The sequence below is a fragment of the Oncorhynchus keta genome, chromosome 36 (genome assembly GCF_023373465.1).
Source record: "Oncorhynchus keta strain PuntledgeMale-10-30-2019 chromosome 36, Oket_V2, whole genome shotgun sequence".
NCBI lineage: Eukaryota > Metazoa > Chordata > Actinopteri > Salmoniformes > Salmonidae > Oncorhynchus > Oncorhynchus keta.
The window spans coordinates 12,609,762-12,622,670 of record NC_068456.1 but is presented as its reverse complement, the minus strand read 5'-3'; the positions used below and the strand labels follow the sequence as shown (position 1 = coordinate 12,622,670).

General features: G+C 40.4%; 1 protein-coding gene across 1 annotated transcript; it reads right to left on the bottom strand.

Annotated features, from left to right (window-relative positions):
• Positions 1-1,228: 1,228 nt before the first annotated feature.
• On the bottom strand, positions 1,229-11,743 carry kcnk18 (potassium channel, subfamily K, member 18). Its single transcript, XM_035754682.1, has 3 exons — positions 11,257-11,743; positions 10,824-10,979; positions 1,229-3,043 (listed from the first exon to the last, which is right to left on the bottom strand). Exons 1-3 carry the CDS (start codon positions 11,483-11,485, stop codon positions 2,205-2,207), a joined length of 1,224 nt encoding a protein of 407 aa, XP_035610575.1. The 5' UTR covers positions 11,486-11,743; the 3' UTR covers positions 1,229-2,204.
• Between the last annotated feature and the right edge of the window lie 1,166 nt (positions 11,744-12,909).

Here is a 12,909-nt window from a genome sequence, read left to right as displayed (position 1 = left end):
TGTTTCAATACAGCGACAGGATCTCTACAATGTTATATAGATGCCACAAAACCTGTCAGGCCAACCGTAAACCCTCACAAAGTCTGTCAGAGCCCGTTTTTACACGTTTTTATCAACCATGTGACTTGACCTCCTGAGCGTTCGCTCTCTGCGTTTATCAGAGACCCTCATCTTCCTATATTTGTATGCAAGATCAGTGCATAATCACATCTCAATGATTAAACTCTGTCTATTTTGAAAAGGACTCATCATTATGAATGCTTTTGAGTACTTCATTGCAGTAAAGGGTGGCAATGGCACCACCTTGTGTTTTATGCTGTCTGTTGCATCTTCATGAGACAATGCAAAACGAACGCTAGCAGGCCTATGTGTTGGCATAAACGGGGAACAACCTATCTTTTTGCATTTCCACCTCTGTGGAGACTTAAAGATGCGGCTGTAATCTGTCTAGACTTCACGCGACTGAAAGTGTAATTGCATTGCATTTTTAGGCCCTGGATTTATCCACCACTTTCATCCAGTTAAACTGAAGCAAATCTACACCTATTGACATATTCAAACTCCCACCAGTTTCATCCACATCTAAAGGATCACCAAGTCAGGATGTTGTCCAAGATTACTTGTATTATAAAGATGTTTTTTAAATGACCATCACGTTTCACCCACTCAATTACATAATCCTACAATCATTGAAGCCTATTTACCCCCTTGACTGACCTATGAGATCTCCAGCTCATTGAGTAACCATAGCCTCCCATCCCTTCGATTACATAGCCAACACAAGTTTACCAAGAACACCTCTTCTCAACTGTAAGTGAATTTGTACCTTTGTTTTTTTTGTGATTTATTAGTATGTTGTTGCTGTAGGAGTAGATCCAACTATTTTATCTATTGGTTACCTCAACATGTAATGATACAGCTTTCCTGAGATGTAGTTGGCCTGTGCTGTTGCTACTGGGGTTTTATGTGAAGTGGTATGTTGGTTGTGGTCTCTTGTGATTGGCCATTGACAACAAACCTCCCTTTACAACATTGTTCCTCAGGTTGAGTTATGGGCCTTTTTTCAGACCACTCTCTACCTTTCTTTTTTCTTTCTGTGCTCTGAGAATTTGCTGCCATACTAAAAGGATATAAGCATATCATATTTTGCTCTTTGGAATATACTGTGTGAGTAATGTCTCACGATGTCTCGTGTCATTTCTTTCATAAAATATTTAGACACCACACATTGACCTGAACGTGTTTTAATGGTGACGTGAAAGCAGGATATACAGTTTGCTAGACAGCATAAGCTTATGCATGCAGGGTGATTAACAACAAACATGCATTTCTCATATTTCTCCATTACACTACTATATTTGCATGTTAGGAGATACTGCTGGCACATAAAAAGCACACAGTCAAAGACTACCTTAATAACAGACACCGTAGCTCAATGAACACAGAAGGCAATTTGAAAAAACCTTATTGGTAGTACTTCATTTTACCGTACATACATTAGTATTTATACATGATACATACACAACAATAACCATTTGGTACCAGGTACTATAGCTACTAATTGTGTTGAATTATTTTAAGTAAGCACCAGAAAGTATACATTGATAATAAATACAAGGTAAAGAAATAACAGTGGTACAGTACTGTAAAAATAAACTGCTACCACATTATTCCCTATAGAGAAGGCACTGAAAAATGCAGGTGAAAGTTTTAATGTGCACTTCTCACAACTTGAACAAAGACTCATAAACAATTCTAACCAATGCAAGAGTCATTGCAGCTTCAGTCATATCTACCAACAGTAGATTGGGATGTCCCCATCCTAAATCAAAGGTAGAATATTGGACCAACAGGTTGAACTGTAGACAACATGTATACATACCATAGATAGTACAAGTCACTTGTTGGATAAATATATCCAGACAGAGTGCATATCTATATTCGGGCAACAGACATGTAAGATAAATCTCACATACATAAAGTCACATAATTTTGCTTAAGCTTTGGGCACATGCACATTTTCATTTGCTCAAGCTAATGATGAGGGGTCAGCTCAAGGGTTAGCTTTGCACCCCACTGAGCTAGACACTGTTCCCAAGTCAGCCGTACAGAAGTTTGTGCTTAGTGCTTTTTGGACCCACAATGGCAGGGCCTCATAACCCTAAAACTCTTGAGCCGCCTGGTGGAGGACGAAACCCTTTTTCTCAGTCGCTCCCCAACTCGTCAAACCTCTCTACCATCCCCCCGCTGATGCAGCGCATGCACTGGCGGTAGCAGCTGACGATGCGTGACTGGCCCAGCTTGAAGGCCATGGACATGATGGCCATGCCCATGATGATGAAGACAAAAGTGAGCATGAAGTACTTGGGGTGGTTGGGCACGATGTCACCAAAGCCGATGGTGGTGAGGGTGATGAAGCAAAAGTAGAAGGCGTCAAAGGTGTGGAACTCTGTCTCCCACAGGGGCAGGATGAGGCCTCCAAACAGGATGTAGGCAAACACCACCACTAGGATGAGGAGCAGCGGCACGTTCAGCTTGTCCATATTGTCCCCGATGCCTGTGAAGTCCCAGATGGCAAAGCCCTTGGGCAAGGGGGGCATGCGGTCCAGCTCAGGGCAGGAAAGGCTCCGCATCAGTGGGCCCTGCCTGTTGAAGTTCTCCCGGGCAATGATGCGATTGAAGATCTCTGTGTTGTTTCGCAGCTGGATGGACTTGCGCTTCACAGACTGCTGGCTGTGGAGGACCTGTCGGATGTCCATGGGCTCCCGGACCACCACCTCGTGGCTGAAGGTATAGGTCCCGTCCTGGAGGCCCCCCTGGCCCCCGTGCCCTGGCTTCTCTGTGTCATGGGAGGGGGACCAGCGGCCGTATTGGGGAAACCTGCAGAAAAGAGTGTGCAGGTGGCAGTAGGCCCTGGAGAGGAGCATGGCCAGGAGGTCTCCCACATCTGTGATGACCAGGAGCATGAGGGGGATACCCACCATGGCATACAGGATACAGACCACCTTACCAGGCAGGGTCACCGGATAGATCTCTCCATAACCTGAGACAAGAAGAGCAGCAGGGTATGGGATCATACAGGTAGGTAGCTTCCTTATTTCCCTCTCATATCCAAATATTCTCTTTCTCGACAACAATCATTTTGTGTCTAACCTCAAATTATATTGTAAAAATGTCCGCTCCTAACACACAAAAAAAATATGTGCAGAAGATTGAAAGAATATAGTTTGTCAAACATGGTTTTAGATCTATTGCTGCCATCTGTCGGTCATTTCTAATACTGGATTTTCTGATGCTTCTCTCTAAGGGCATTCAGGGGCATCATACACCCATTATTTTATAAGGGGCACGAAGTATGTGAGGATGGAGGGGGGGAGGAAGTTTAGAGCCATAATAATTATTTCTAATTCTACAGTGCATTCGGAAATTATTCAGACCCCTTCACTTTTTGTTACATTACAGCCTGATTCTAAAATGGATATAATTATTTTTTCTCTCATCAATCTACACACAATACCCCACAATGACAAAGCAAAAACAGGTTTTTAGAAATGTTTGCAAAAAAACTGAAATACCTTATTTACATAAGTATTCAGACCCTTTGCAATGAGGCTCGAAATTGAGCTCGGTGCATCCCGTTTCCATTGATCATCCTTGAGATGTTTTTAGAACTTGATTGGAGTCCACCTGTGGTAAATTCAATTGATTGGACATGATTTGGAAAGGCACACATCTGTCTATATAAGGTCCAACAGTTTGACCGTGCATGTCAGAGCAAAAACCAGACCATGAGGTCGAAGGAACTGTCCGTAGAGCTCCGAGACAGGATTGTGTCGAGTCACAGATCTGGGGAAGGGTACTAAAAATGTCAGCAGCATTGAAGGTCTCCAAGAACATAGTGGCCTCCATCATTCTTAAGTGGAAGAAGTTTGGAACCGCCAATACTCTTCCAAGACTTTATCCCGTAAATGATTTCATAATGGTTGCATCGCTGTTTTAAATGCACGTTGAATCGTTATTAAACCATTTATCCATCACATGAATCATTCTATTTGGTATTTGTTGTGGAATTGTTAGATATTACTTGTTAGATATTGCTGCACTGGCGAATCTAGAAGCATAAGCATTTCGCTACACTCGCAATCAAATCTGCTAACCATGTGTATGTGACCAATAACAATTGATTTGATTTCATTCTGGCTGCATGTGTCCCTCTCCTCTCCCCATCTCTAACTGGGGCTCACGTTACACAACCGGCTCGCACGTCTGCTTCAAAAAGTGTTGGCAAAAACAATTCTCCGATATGATTGTGTTTATTTGGCCACTTGTGATAAATTCTAAAAGGAATTATAAAAGCAATCAGTTTGCAGTTCTCACTGGAAAGTATGTTGCTAATAATTTTCTAAAGGTAATGAAATAATGGATATTATGATTGGGCACGAGTCAGCCTATCAATAGCCTATTTGTTGCCTTAGCTTTCTTTTACTGACAGTTCGAGTTGAGATGCGTTTGGAATTGGAAAGTTTACGAGGTGAACTCATTCATTCTTTTTAAAATATTCTGTCTGCAGTGACTTTTGTCTGGGCTGCTTCAAATGGGTTACACTGGAGTTTGTTTTAATACCATTACTTCATTCCAACTAGAAAATGTCTTATGAAATCATGCATTCATCGCACATGATAATGCATAAGATGGTGGTTTTGAAGATGTGTAATTTTAACATTGTGGGACTGCAGGCAGGAGCTGGATGAGATCTGGCAGGAGCAGGTCAGTGTTGGCAAAAGAAACCTGTGGGGCACGGTACTAAAAAAATCAGTTCTCCGCAGACCTCTACTACAGAGGACCACGATGTGGGTAGTGGACAAACATTGACATCTATTTGGCCAAAACAGACATCTATATTGTGCTATACTGTACTCTACTGTACCCTACTCTACTATTCTCGACTGTACTCTACCGTACTGTGCTCTACTATACTGTACCCTACTCTACTGTACCCTACTCTACTATTCTTGACTGTACTGTGCTCTACCCTACTGCACTGTACTCTACAGACCAAGACCACTAGATCAAGAGTTCAGGGGCCCTTTCTTCAATTGTTAGAAACGCAAGAAGAGTAAACTGCACAGAGCAGTAGAGTACAGTAGAGAACAGTACAGTAGGATACAGTATAGCAGAGCACAGTAACTTGTCATGGTCTCAACTCACTGGGTCTGGGTCTGAATCTTGGGACCAATGTCCTGGTATAAATCTTAGTCTTGGCTCCTAGATATTACCTTAGTTTTTGGTTTACGAACTATACGCAACCCAATTTGAAATAGACAATGCTCTCTGATCATTGGCTGATCACTCCCAACCCATAGGAATCCCCACCCAGTTGACTACTTTTAAATGGAGGAATCCCTCAATGCCAATGTCTATATCAAAACAAGTTATTTCCATATATAGTATAGCGGTATAGTCTTTTGACCATACAGGGAGGGATACACTACTATTCAAAAGTTTGGGTTCACTTAGAAATTTCCTTGTTTTTGAAAAAGAAAGCACTTTTTCTATCCATTAAAATAACATCAAATTGATCAGGAATACAGTGTAGACATTGTTAATGTTGTAAATGACTATTGTAGCTGGAAACGGTAGATTTTTAATGGAATATTTACATAGGCGTACAGAGGCTCATTATCAGCAACCATCACTCCTGTGTTCCAATGTCACGATGTGTAAGCTAGACAAGTTTATCATTTTAAAAGGCTAATTGATCATTAGAAAACCCTTTTGCAATTATGTTAGCACAGCTGAAAATTGTCATGCTGATTAAAGAAGCAATCAAACTGGCCTTCTTTAGACAAGTTGAGTATCTGGAGCATCAGATTTGTGGGTTCGTTACAGGCTCAAAATGGCCAGAAACAAAGAATGTTCTTCTGAAACTCGCCAGTTTATTCTTGTTCTGAGATATTAAGACTATTCCATGTGAGAAATTGCCAAGAAACTGAAGATCTCGTACAACGCTGTGTACTACTCCCTTCACAGAACAGCGCAAACTGGCTCTAAACAGAATAGAAAGAGGAGTGGGAGGCCCCGGTGCACAACTGAGCAAGAGGACAAGTACATTAGAGTGTCTAGTTTGAGAGTCCTCAACTGGCAGCTTCATTAAATAGTACCCGCAAAACACCAGTCTCAACGTCAACAGTGAAGAGGCGACTCCGGGATGCTGGCCTTCTAGGCAGAGTTCCTCTGTCCAGTGTCTGTGTTCTTTTGCCCATCTAAATATTGCATTTTTATTGGTCAGTCTGAGATGGCTTTTTCGTTGCAACTCTGCCTAGAAGGCTAGCATCCCAGAGTCGCCTCTTCACTGTTGACGTTGAGACTGGTATTTTGCGGGTACAATTAAATGAAGCTGCCAGTTGAGGACTTGAGAGGTGTCTGTTTCTCAAACTAGACACTGTAATAATAGTATATGTATATGGTGGCACAGCCTCAATGTTCACAATAAACGAGCGCTGGAAGTTGCACATGATTTTCAGAACGTTCAAGTTTGCGCTCAGCAGACCTGAAATTTGCTCAGTGCCGTAGCGACATTTTGCCCTAGTTAAACCAAGGTACCAGGGTGCCGGTCTAGAAGCACAGCTTCGACTGCTCCTATAGTTTTGCTTCGGTACTGCAGCTTAACTGATGCTTGGCCCAGAAAGACATTTTTCATACACAGCTACATAGAGAAGTCAGATTAGAAAATTCCTATTAAGACACTTTTAGTCATCACCTTTGTGCACAAAACATCAATTGAATTATTCTAATAATTGTCGCTGAGGCCAATACATTTTTTCACAGCCGAAGAGATTCAAATTGTACATTCATCCAATTTCTGCCATGTTTTTTTGTCACATATACTCCCTCTCCAGCCTAGAGCATCAGGTCATCAGGCTGCTGATTATCACGCACACCTGTCACCATCGTCTCGCGCACCTGCGCCTCTTGACAATCACCTGGACTCCTTCACCTCCTTGATTATCTTCCCTATATCTGTCACTCCCCGAGGTTCTTTCCTCCGGTGTTATTGACTCTGTTTTCATGTTGGTGTCTTGTTTGTGTTTCGTGTTTATTGTTTCATTTACTTATTAAAACACTCACTCCCTGAACTTGCTTCTCGACTCTCAGCGCGCTCGTTATATTTTTGGATTATGTGATGATGCAGTCGCTGCTCACGCTGCTTCCTGTGCACACTTGAGTACTAGCATGTGATGTTGTTCGGTATAAACTGGATGCAATCCGGATATAGACGGTTCATAAACTTTTGAAATGTCAGAGAGAAGCCGACATATCCAAGACTATTGAGAGAGTTTCCTTGGTAATGATGGTTTCATGATGGAACAGTGAAGCTTCATAAGAGTGACTATAGACGCAAATCATAGCATTAACAACAAATGTATAATAACAATATGTCATACGAGCTCAATCATTTACAATTTGACGACCAAGAGGGATAAAGAGGAAAAATAGTTGAGATGAGATCCATTGTGGTTTTCTAGTAGTGACATAAGGATATATTGTGGTGATCTTGGAGATTGGAACCTAGAAAGCAATAATTATCAATAATGTGGAAAGAAGTCCGTCTTGAGACCTCTAATCTGCTTCTGGTGATGTGAAATGCATTTTGGTCTTCGAGGGACTTTCTTCAGTAATTTGCGGCCTTCCTGTTTGCCGACCAAGCTATTAGCCATTAACCCCAATATAAATGGACCATGATAGCTATCATATATCAGACCTTAACAGACTTCCTAATGTATTTTATGAACATAAAGTGGAACATTAACAAAAGAATAGAGTGCAGAGATTGTCATTCAAAATGGGATTCTGATGTAATATTACTTGGTTTGGAGTGTTTGAGTGTTTTCCAACATGTTTTAGCAACATTTGCATAATGCCTTGTAGTCAATGGCAAGTGATGACAATTGTATATGTAATGAAAAAAAAACGTTTTGGGGGATCAACTACAATCAAAGAAAGAGTGAAAAGAAGCCTACATGTAAAAATGTGTGAACTTCCCCTGCAGGTACTCCCACAACATTAGAAAATAACAAATGGAATCTAGCAACCTCTCCCTTTTCACTTTCCGATATATGATCGGTAAATGTTTGGTTCAATACATCATGGCTCACTAGAAAATCATGCTATTGAATGGTGTATGGCTTGCCAACTGTAATAGAGGATGGCCCTAAAAATGGTCAAAGACTCCAGCTACCCAAGTTATAGACTGTTCTCTCTGCTACCACATGACAAATGGTACTGATGTACGAAGTCTGGAACCAGCAGGACCGTGAACAGCTTCTACCCCCAAGCCATAAGACTGATAAATAGCTACCCAGACTATCTGCATAGAACCTTTTTGACTCATCACATACGCTGCTGTTACTGTTCATTATCTGTCCCTTTATTCCTAGTTAAATCAAAATCAAATCAAAGTTGATTTGTCTCGTGCTCCGAATACAACAGTGAAATGCTTACTTACAGGCTCTAACCAATAGAGCAAAAAAGGTATTAGGTGAACAATAGGTAGGTAAAAAAATAAAACAACAGTATAAAGACAGGCTATATACAGTAGCGAGGCTATAAAAGTAGTGAGGCTACATACAGACACCGGTTAGTCAGGCTGATTGAGATAGTATGTACATGTAGATATGGTTAATGTGACTATGCATATATGATGAACAGAGAGTAGCAGTAGCGTAAAAGAGGGGTTGTTATATGCACATCCTGTATCTACATGTACCTCAATTACCTCGTACCCCTGCACATCGACCCATGTATATAGCCAAGATATCATTGTTCATTGTGTATCTATAGTATTATTGCAGAGTTAAAATTCTCTCTATTATTACAGTTTTACTTTTCATTATTTCTCTATTTTCTTTCTCTCTGCATTGTTGGGAAGGGCCCGTAAGTAAGCATTTCACTGTTAGTCCACACCTGTTGTTTACGAAGCATGTGACAAATACATTTTTGATTTGATACACTAAAAGTTTCGAGATTCAGAACAATGCTGAACAAGAACTACAAAATATGCATGTGTGAAAAACTGTCTGCAAATGCAGTTGATGGGAATGGTCCATTAGCAATCATGGCTAGGCACTAATGCTGAAGCTGTGGCTTGAAATGGCTGTTGAGTGAAGTCGAGACTGGGGGTGAGGCCAGGTCAATGATCTATGTTCTTCACTAAAGGAGCGCTGAAAGAGAAGGCTAACCAGTATCTTATCTTGTTACTTTAACCACTGGACATACATTACATTGCCCTCACACTCCCTCAAGATGGTAGTAGTTGTATAGTCAATGACCACATATATCATTGACAGTTCATATTATGTATATAGGCACATCTTAAGACACAAATACTCCTGTATTAATCTTATGGGCACAGCCTCTGATTTCAATTATTTATATGACATCTTCATCTTAAGGTGCAATCAAAGTAGTGGTTTTGTCCCTGGTGGTGATCATCGCAATCAGAGAGGGTCTGAGCCCAGCGTGAACCTGCACCAGGGACTGACACATGAAAAGCGCACAGAACATAGCAACCCCCCCCATTCTTTGCAGCAGATGAGAACCACAAGGTGCTTGCAAGAATGAATGCAGAGCACAGCCAACTGTTTTTTATGTCTGTAAGTTTTATAGCGTGTAAGAATAACATCCCTAACATAGTCTTCTGCCATTTAACTAATTTGGTTTTGAATACTGCCATTATAGTTCGTTCCTAAAAGGCTAATTTATTTGACATTAATGCAGTCTTTTTAAACTCATTTAAAAAATGGTTTCCTCTGGAAAATAATTGTATGGGAGGTGGTCAAGGAACCAAATTTGTTTAATTTAGGGAACGCGGTAATCTACTCTATGTATATCGACATTGCATGTGCTACTAGATACAAGTATGTCAATGTCAACCATTGTTTTAACAATTCATTTGACAAATGATAAGGGTTAGATGGATATGAATTCGTACTACAGTCCAGACATTTTTTGGAAAATGTTTACACATCGATCTGTTAATACTACTGATAACTTTGTCCATGAAATGCTCTGATGTGACATGCACAAATGTGTAATGTGTATTCCACAGTATTTCCATTTAATGACAAACTATTTATCAGGGAGGTATGGTAGGAGTCAAATCAGCTATGGTAGCAATTACAGATAGACAAATCCACAAAATATCACATTTTCAATCCCTGTTGGCCAAACCCGTTGTTTCATGGTTGACTGCTGATTGATGGAGAGCGGATCAACTCTCATTTACAGCCTGATAACATCAGTTCACTCAGTGAGCATGGCACACAGCACACTAAGACCAAAGTTCATCAAGCCTGAGGCCAACAACATGATTTAATGTGGTGGAAATTTCAATGACTAAAGAGATGAGAGAGACAGTGTCCTATTTGTAAAAAACAAACATAGTAATGACATTGTACTAATAATACATCATGCCTGGTGTTCCAAATCCATGGATATTTATTTCAGGTGGGCTTCATTTTGACAGGAAAGCCATTGTTGCTTAGAGGCAATCTATATCAGTGGTGACCATGCATAACAATCCATAACCAGACATGACCATTGAGAGTATCTATCTATATTGTCCTAATGAGGCTATACATTTACAAAGAGAATCAAATGAGCCCAAAACATTTGCAAATGGTCTACAACACCAGCACAATTATATTTTAGTATACTGTAGGCCTAATGTGCTGTCTTAATTAGGCCTATTTTGTGTTTGTTTTGCATGTCTTTTAACTTTAAGACGAAACTTAACTTAAAAGTTGGTAATTTAGATGACTTACCCACAGTTGTGAATACAGTACAACAGAAGAACAGGGATGGATAGAATGTCCATCGCTCTGGACGTTGAAGCCATATGGACTTGAACCCCCCGTTGATTTCTTTCTCTAGATCTTTCACCAAATGTTGTTCTTGAGAAGAATTGCTGGACAAATTACCTGTAAATAAAAGGCAGTTATTTGAATGAAAGTTAATCGTAAACATTTTTGAACACATTTTACAAGACATAAAAAAAGTGTAATGTAAAAATCCCATTTTCACCCCATCTATAAAGACTGTAGCCCTATATTATAACATGTTATAACAATAATAATAATAATAAACATCGATCTAGCTTTCTGGCCTTTTTAGGCTGAGTTTCTGTATAGCACTTCGTGACATCGGCTGATGTAAAAAGGGCTTTATAAATACATTTGATTGATTAATTTACCTTACCTGGATAATTTTGAATTGTGCGCAACAATTTACCCAAAAACTCATGATATTCCCCTTCTGTTTTGTACACACTCCCTCCCTCAATGCACCAGAATAGCACCGCTCCCAAGGCGGCATATCCGACGAGTGAAAGTATGAGAAAAACGTGAGGAAACAGCTTCCATAGCTTTGAAGTACACTTTTTGGAATTCTCTATCGAACTTCGTGTTTTACCCAATGCCAACGACATCTTGCAGTCTCTGAAGAGCTATTGGAACGTGATGCCAAATTCTCTCTCCATGGCAAGGCTGTCAAGACAGTCCGACGGCGAGAAGCGCAGAATGATATGTGTCCGCCATCCCCCCGCATTAAGCAAACACCAAATTGAAGTCCCCCGGGAGACAAGTGCTATTGACTTCATCTCTCAGGTAGGCTATTTTGAAACTCCACAAAATAGGACATTTATTCGTTTTGTACTTAATTCCATATTAAAGCCTCCTTAACTGGATAATGCAATTGCCATTTGAATCAGTAAACACAATTTGATCTTGCCCCCTCGCCTTTTTGAGCATTGAGCGACAGGTGTTGATGCCATCTATATTTAGCTAGCCCCATATGAATGCAGCTGTTGTTTCAGAAGAACAACTGGAGCTTGACACATTCCAGCCAGTAAAACAGGCATTTCCCTACAAGGCACAGCGACAAAACTGCATTAAAAACATCCTACAAACTTTACAACAAACTTCTGCTGCTGTGAATCACAATGGAAATCATTGGGTGAATTATGACCATTGCCTAAAACATTGACTAAATAGGCATACTGCTTTACTTAGTTGTGATATTACCTGTTTAGGTGTAGGATCTTAATTTGAAACAGTTTGCTACAGCAGGAAAATTCATTATTATGTGGATTATAATTCATGAACATGTTTGTAGGGTTGATACCAGATGAGGCTGGTGGGAGTAAATCAGTGGAAATGTATAAGCACATCACACACATTGAAACAATGTGTTTGACTCCATTTCATTGATTCCATTCCAGCCACTACAATCAGCCCGTATAGCTCCTCCCACCAGCCTCCTCTGGTTGATACATTTTGTGTAAGGGAACATTTAAAAGTGGAAATTACAAACTTCAGAAGCCTTTTTAAACCGCAGATACACTATAAGTTTGACATTTCCTGCATTGCAGAAATGTTCTGCAACAGAGTGATCAAATTAAGATCCTACATCTGAACAAAGAGCCTTCTGCGAAGCAAGAAATATACTCTAAATGTTTGTATTTAGCTTTCAATTAATCCTGTCCTGTTTAATCCAACAAATCACATTAAAAGGTGCACAATGTCAGACGGTCACTTCAAAGTCTTTTGAGACTGTAAGGTCTCAAGCAAGGTGCTTCATCATGTGAGCGGGGTTCACCGAAACACAAGTAACGAAACGAACCTACCAGAAGTTTGTCCAATTTTGTGAGACAGGCAATGAAGAACCTTCTATGGGTAGGAGCCTTTGTTGCTGCCCTATGCGTGGATAAGGGATTGAGTACGGGTAGGAGCCAACAAAGGGTTTATTCTCAGACTAGTTTTTTCTTATTCTTCATGTCATGTTGTATAATGTAGGAGACAGACGCAGGAATACGAAATAGAGGGATTTTATTTCTCTACCCAAAATAGAGTA

Bases quoted from the DNA above. Each gene is read 5' to 3' on its own strand.
- kcnk18 (XM_035754682.1), bottom strand. From the start codon at position 11,485: ATGTCGTTGGCATTGGGTAAAACACGAAGTTCGATAGAGAATTCCAAA. The intron at 10,980-11,256 runs GTAAGGTAAATT...TTTTATTTACAG, and splicing joins CACAATTCAAAATTATCCAG to GTAATTTGTCCAGCAATTCT. The intron at 3,044-10,823 runs GTAAGTCATCTA...TTCTTGTCTCAG, and splicing joins TACTGTATTCACAACTGTGG to GTTATGGAGAGATCTATCCG.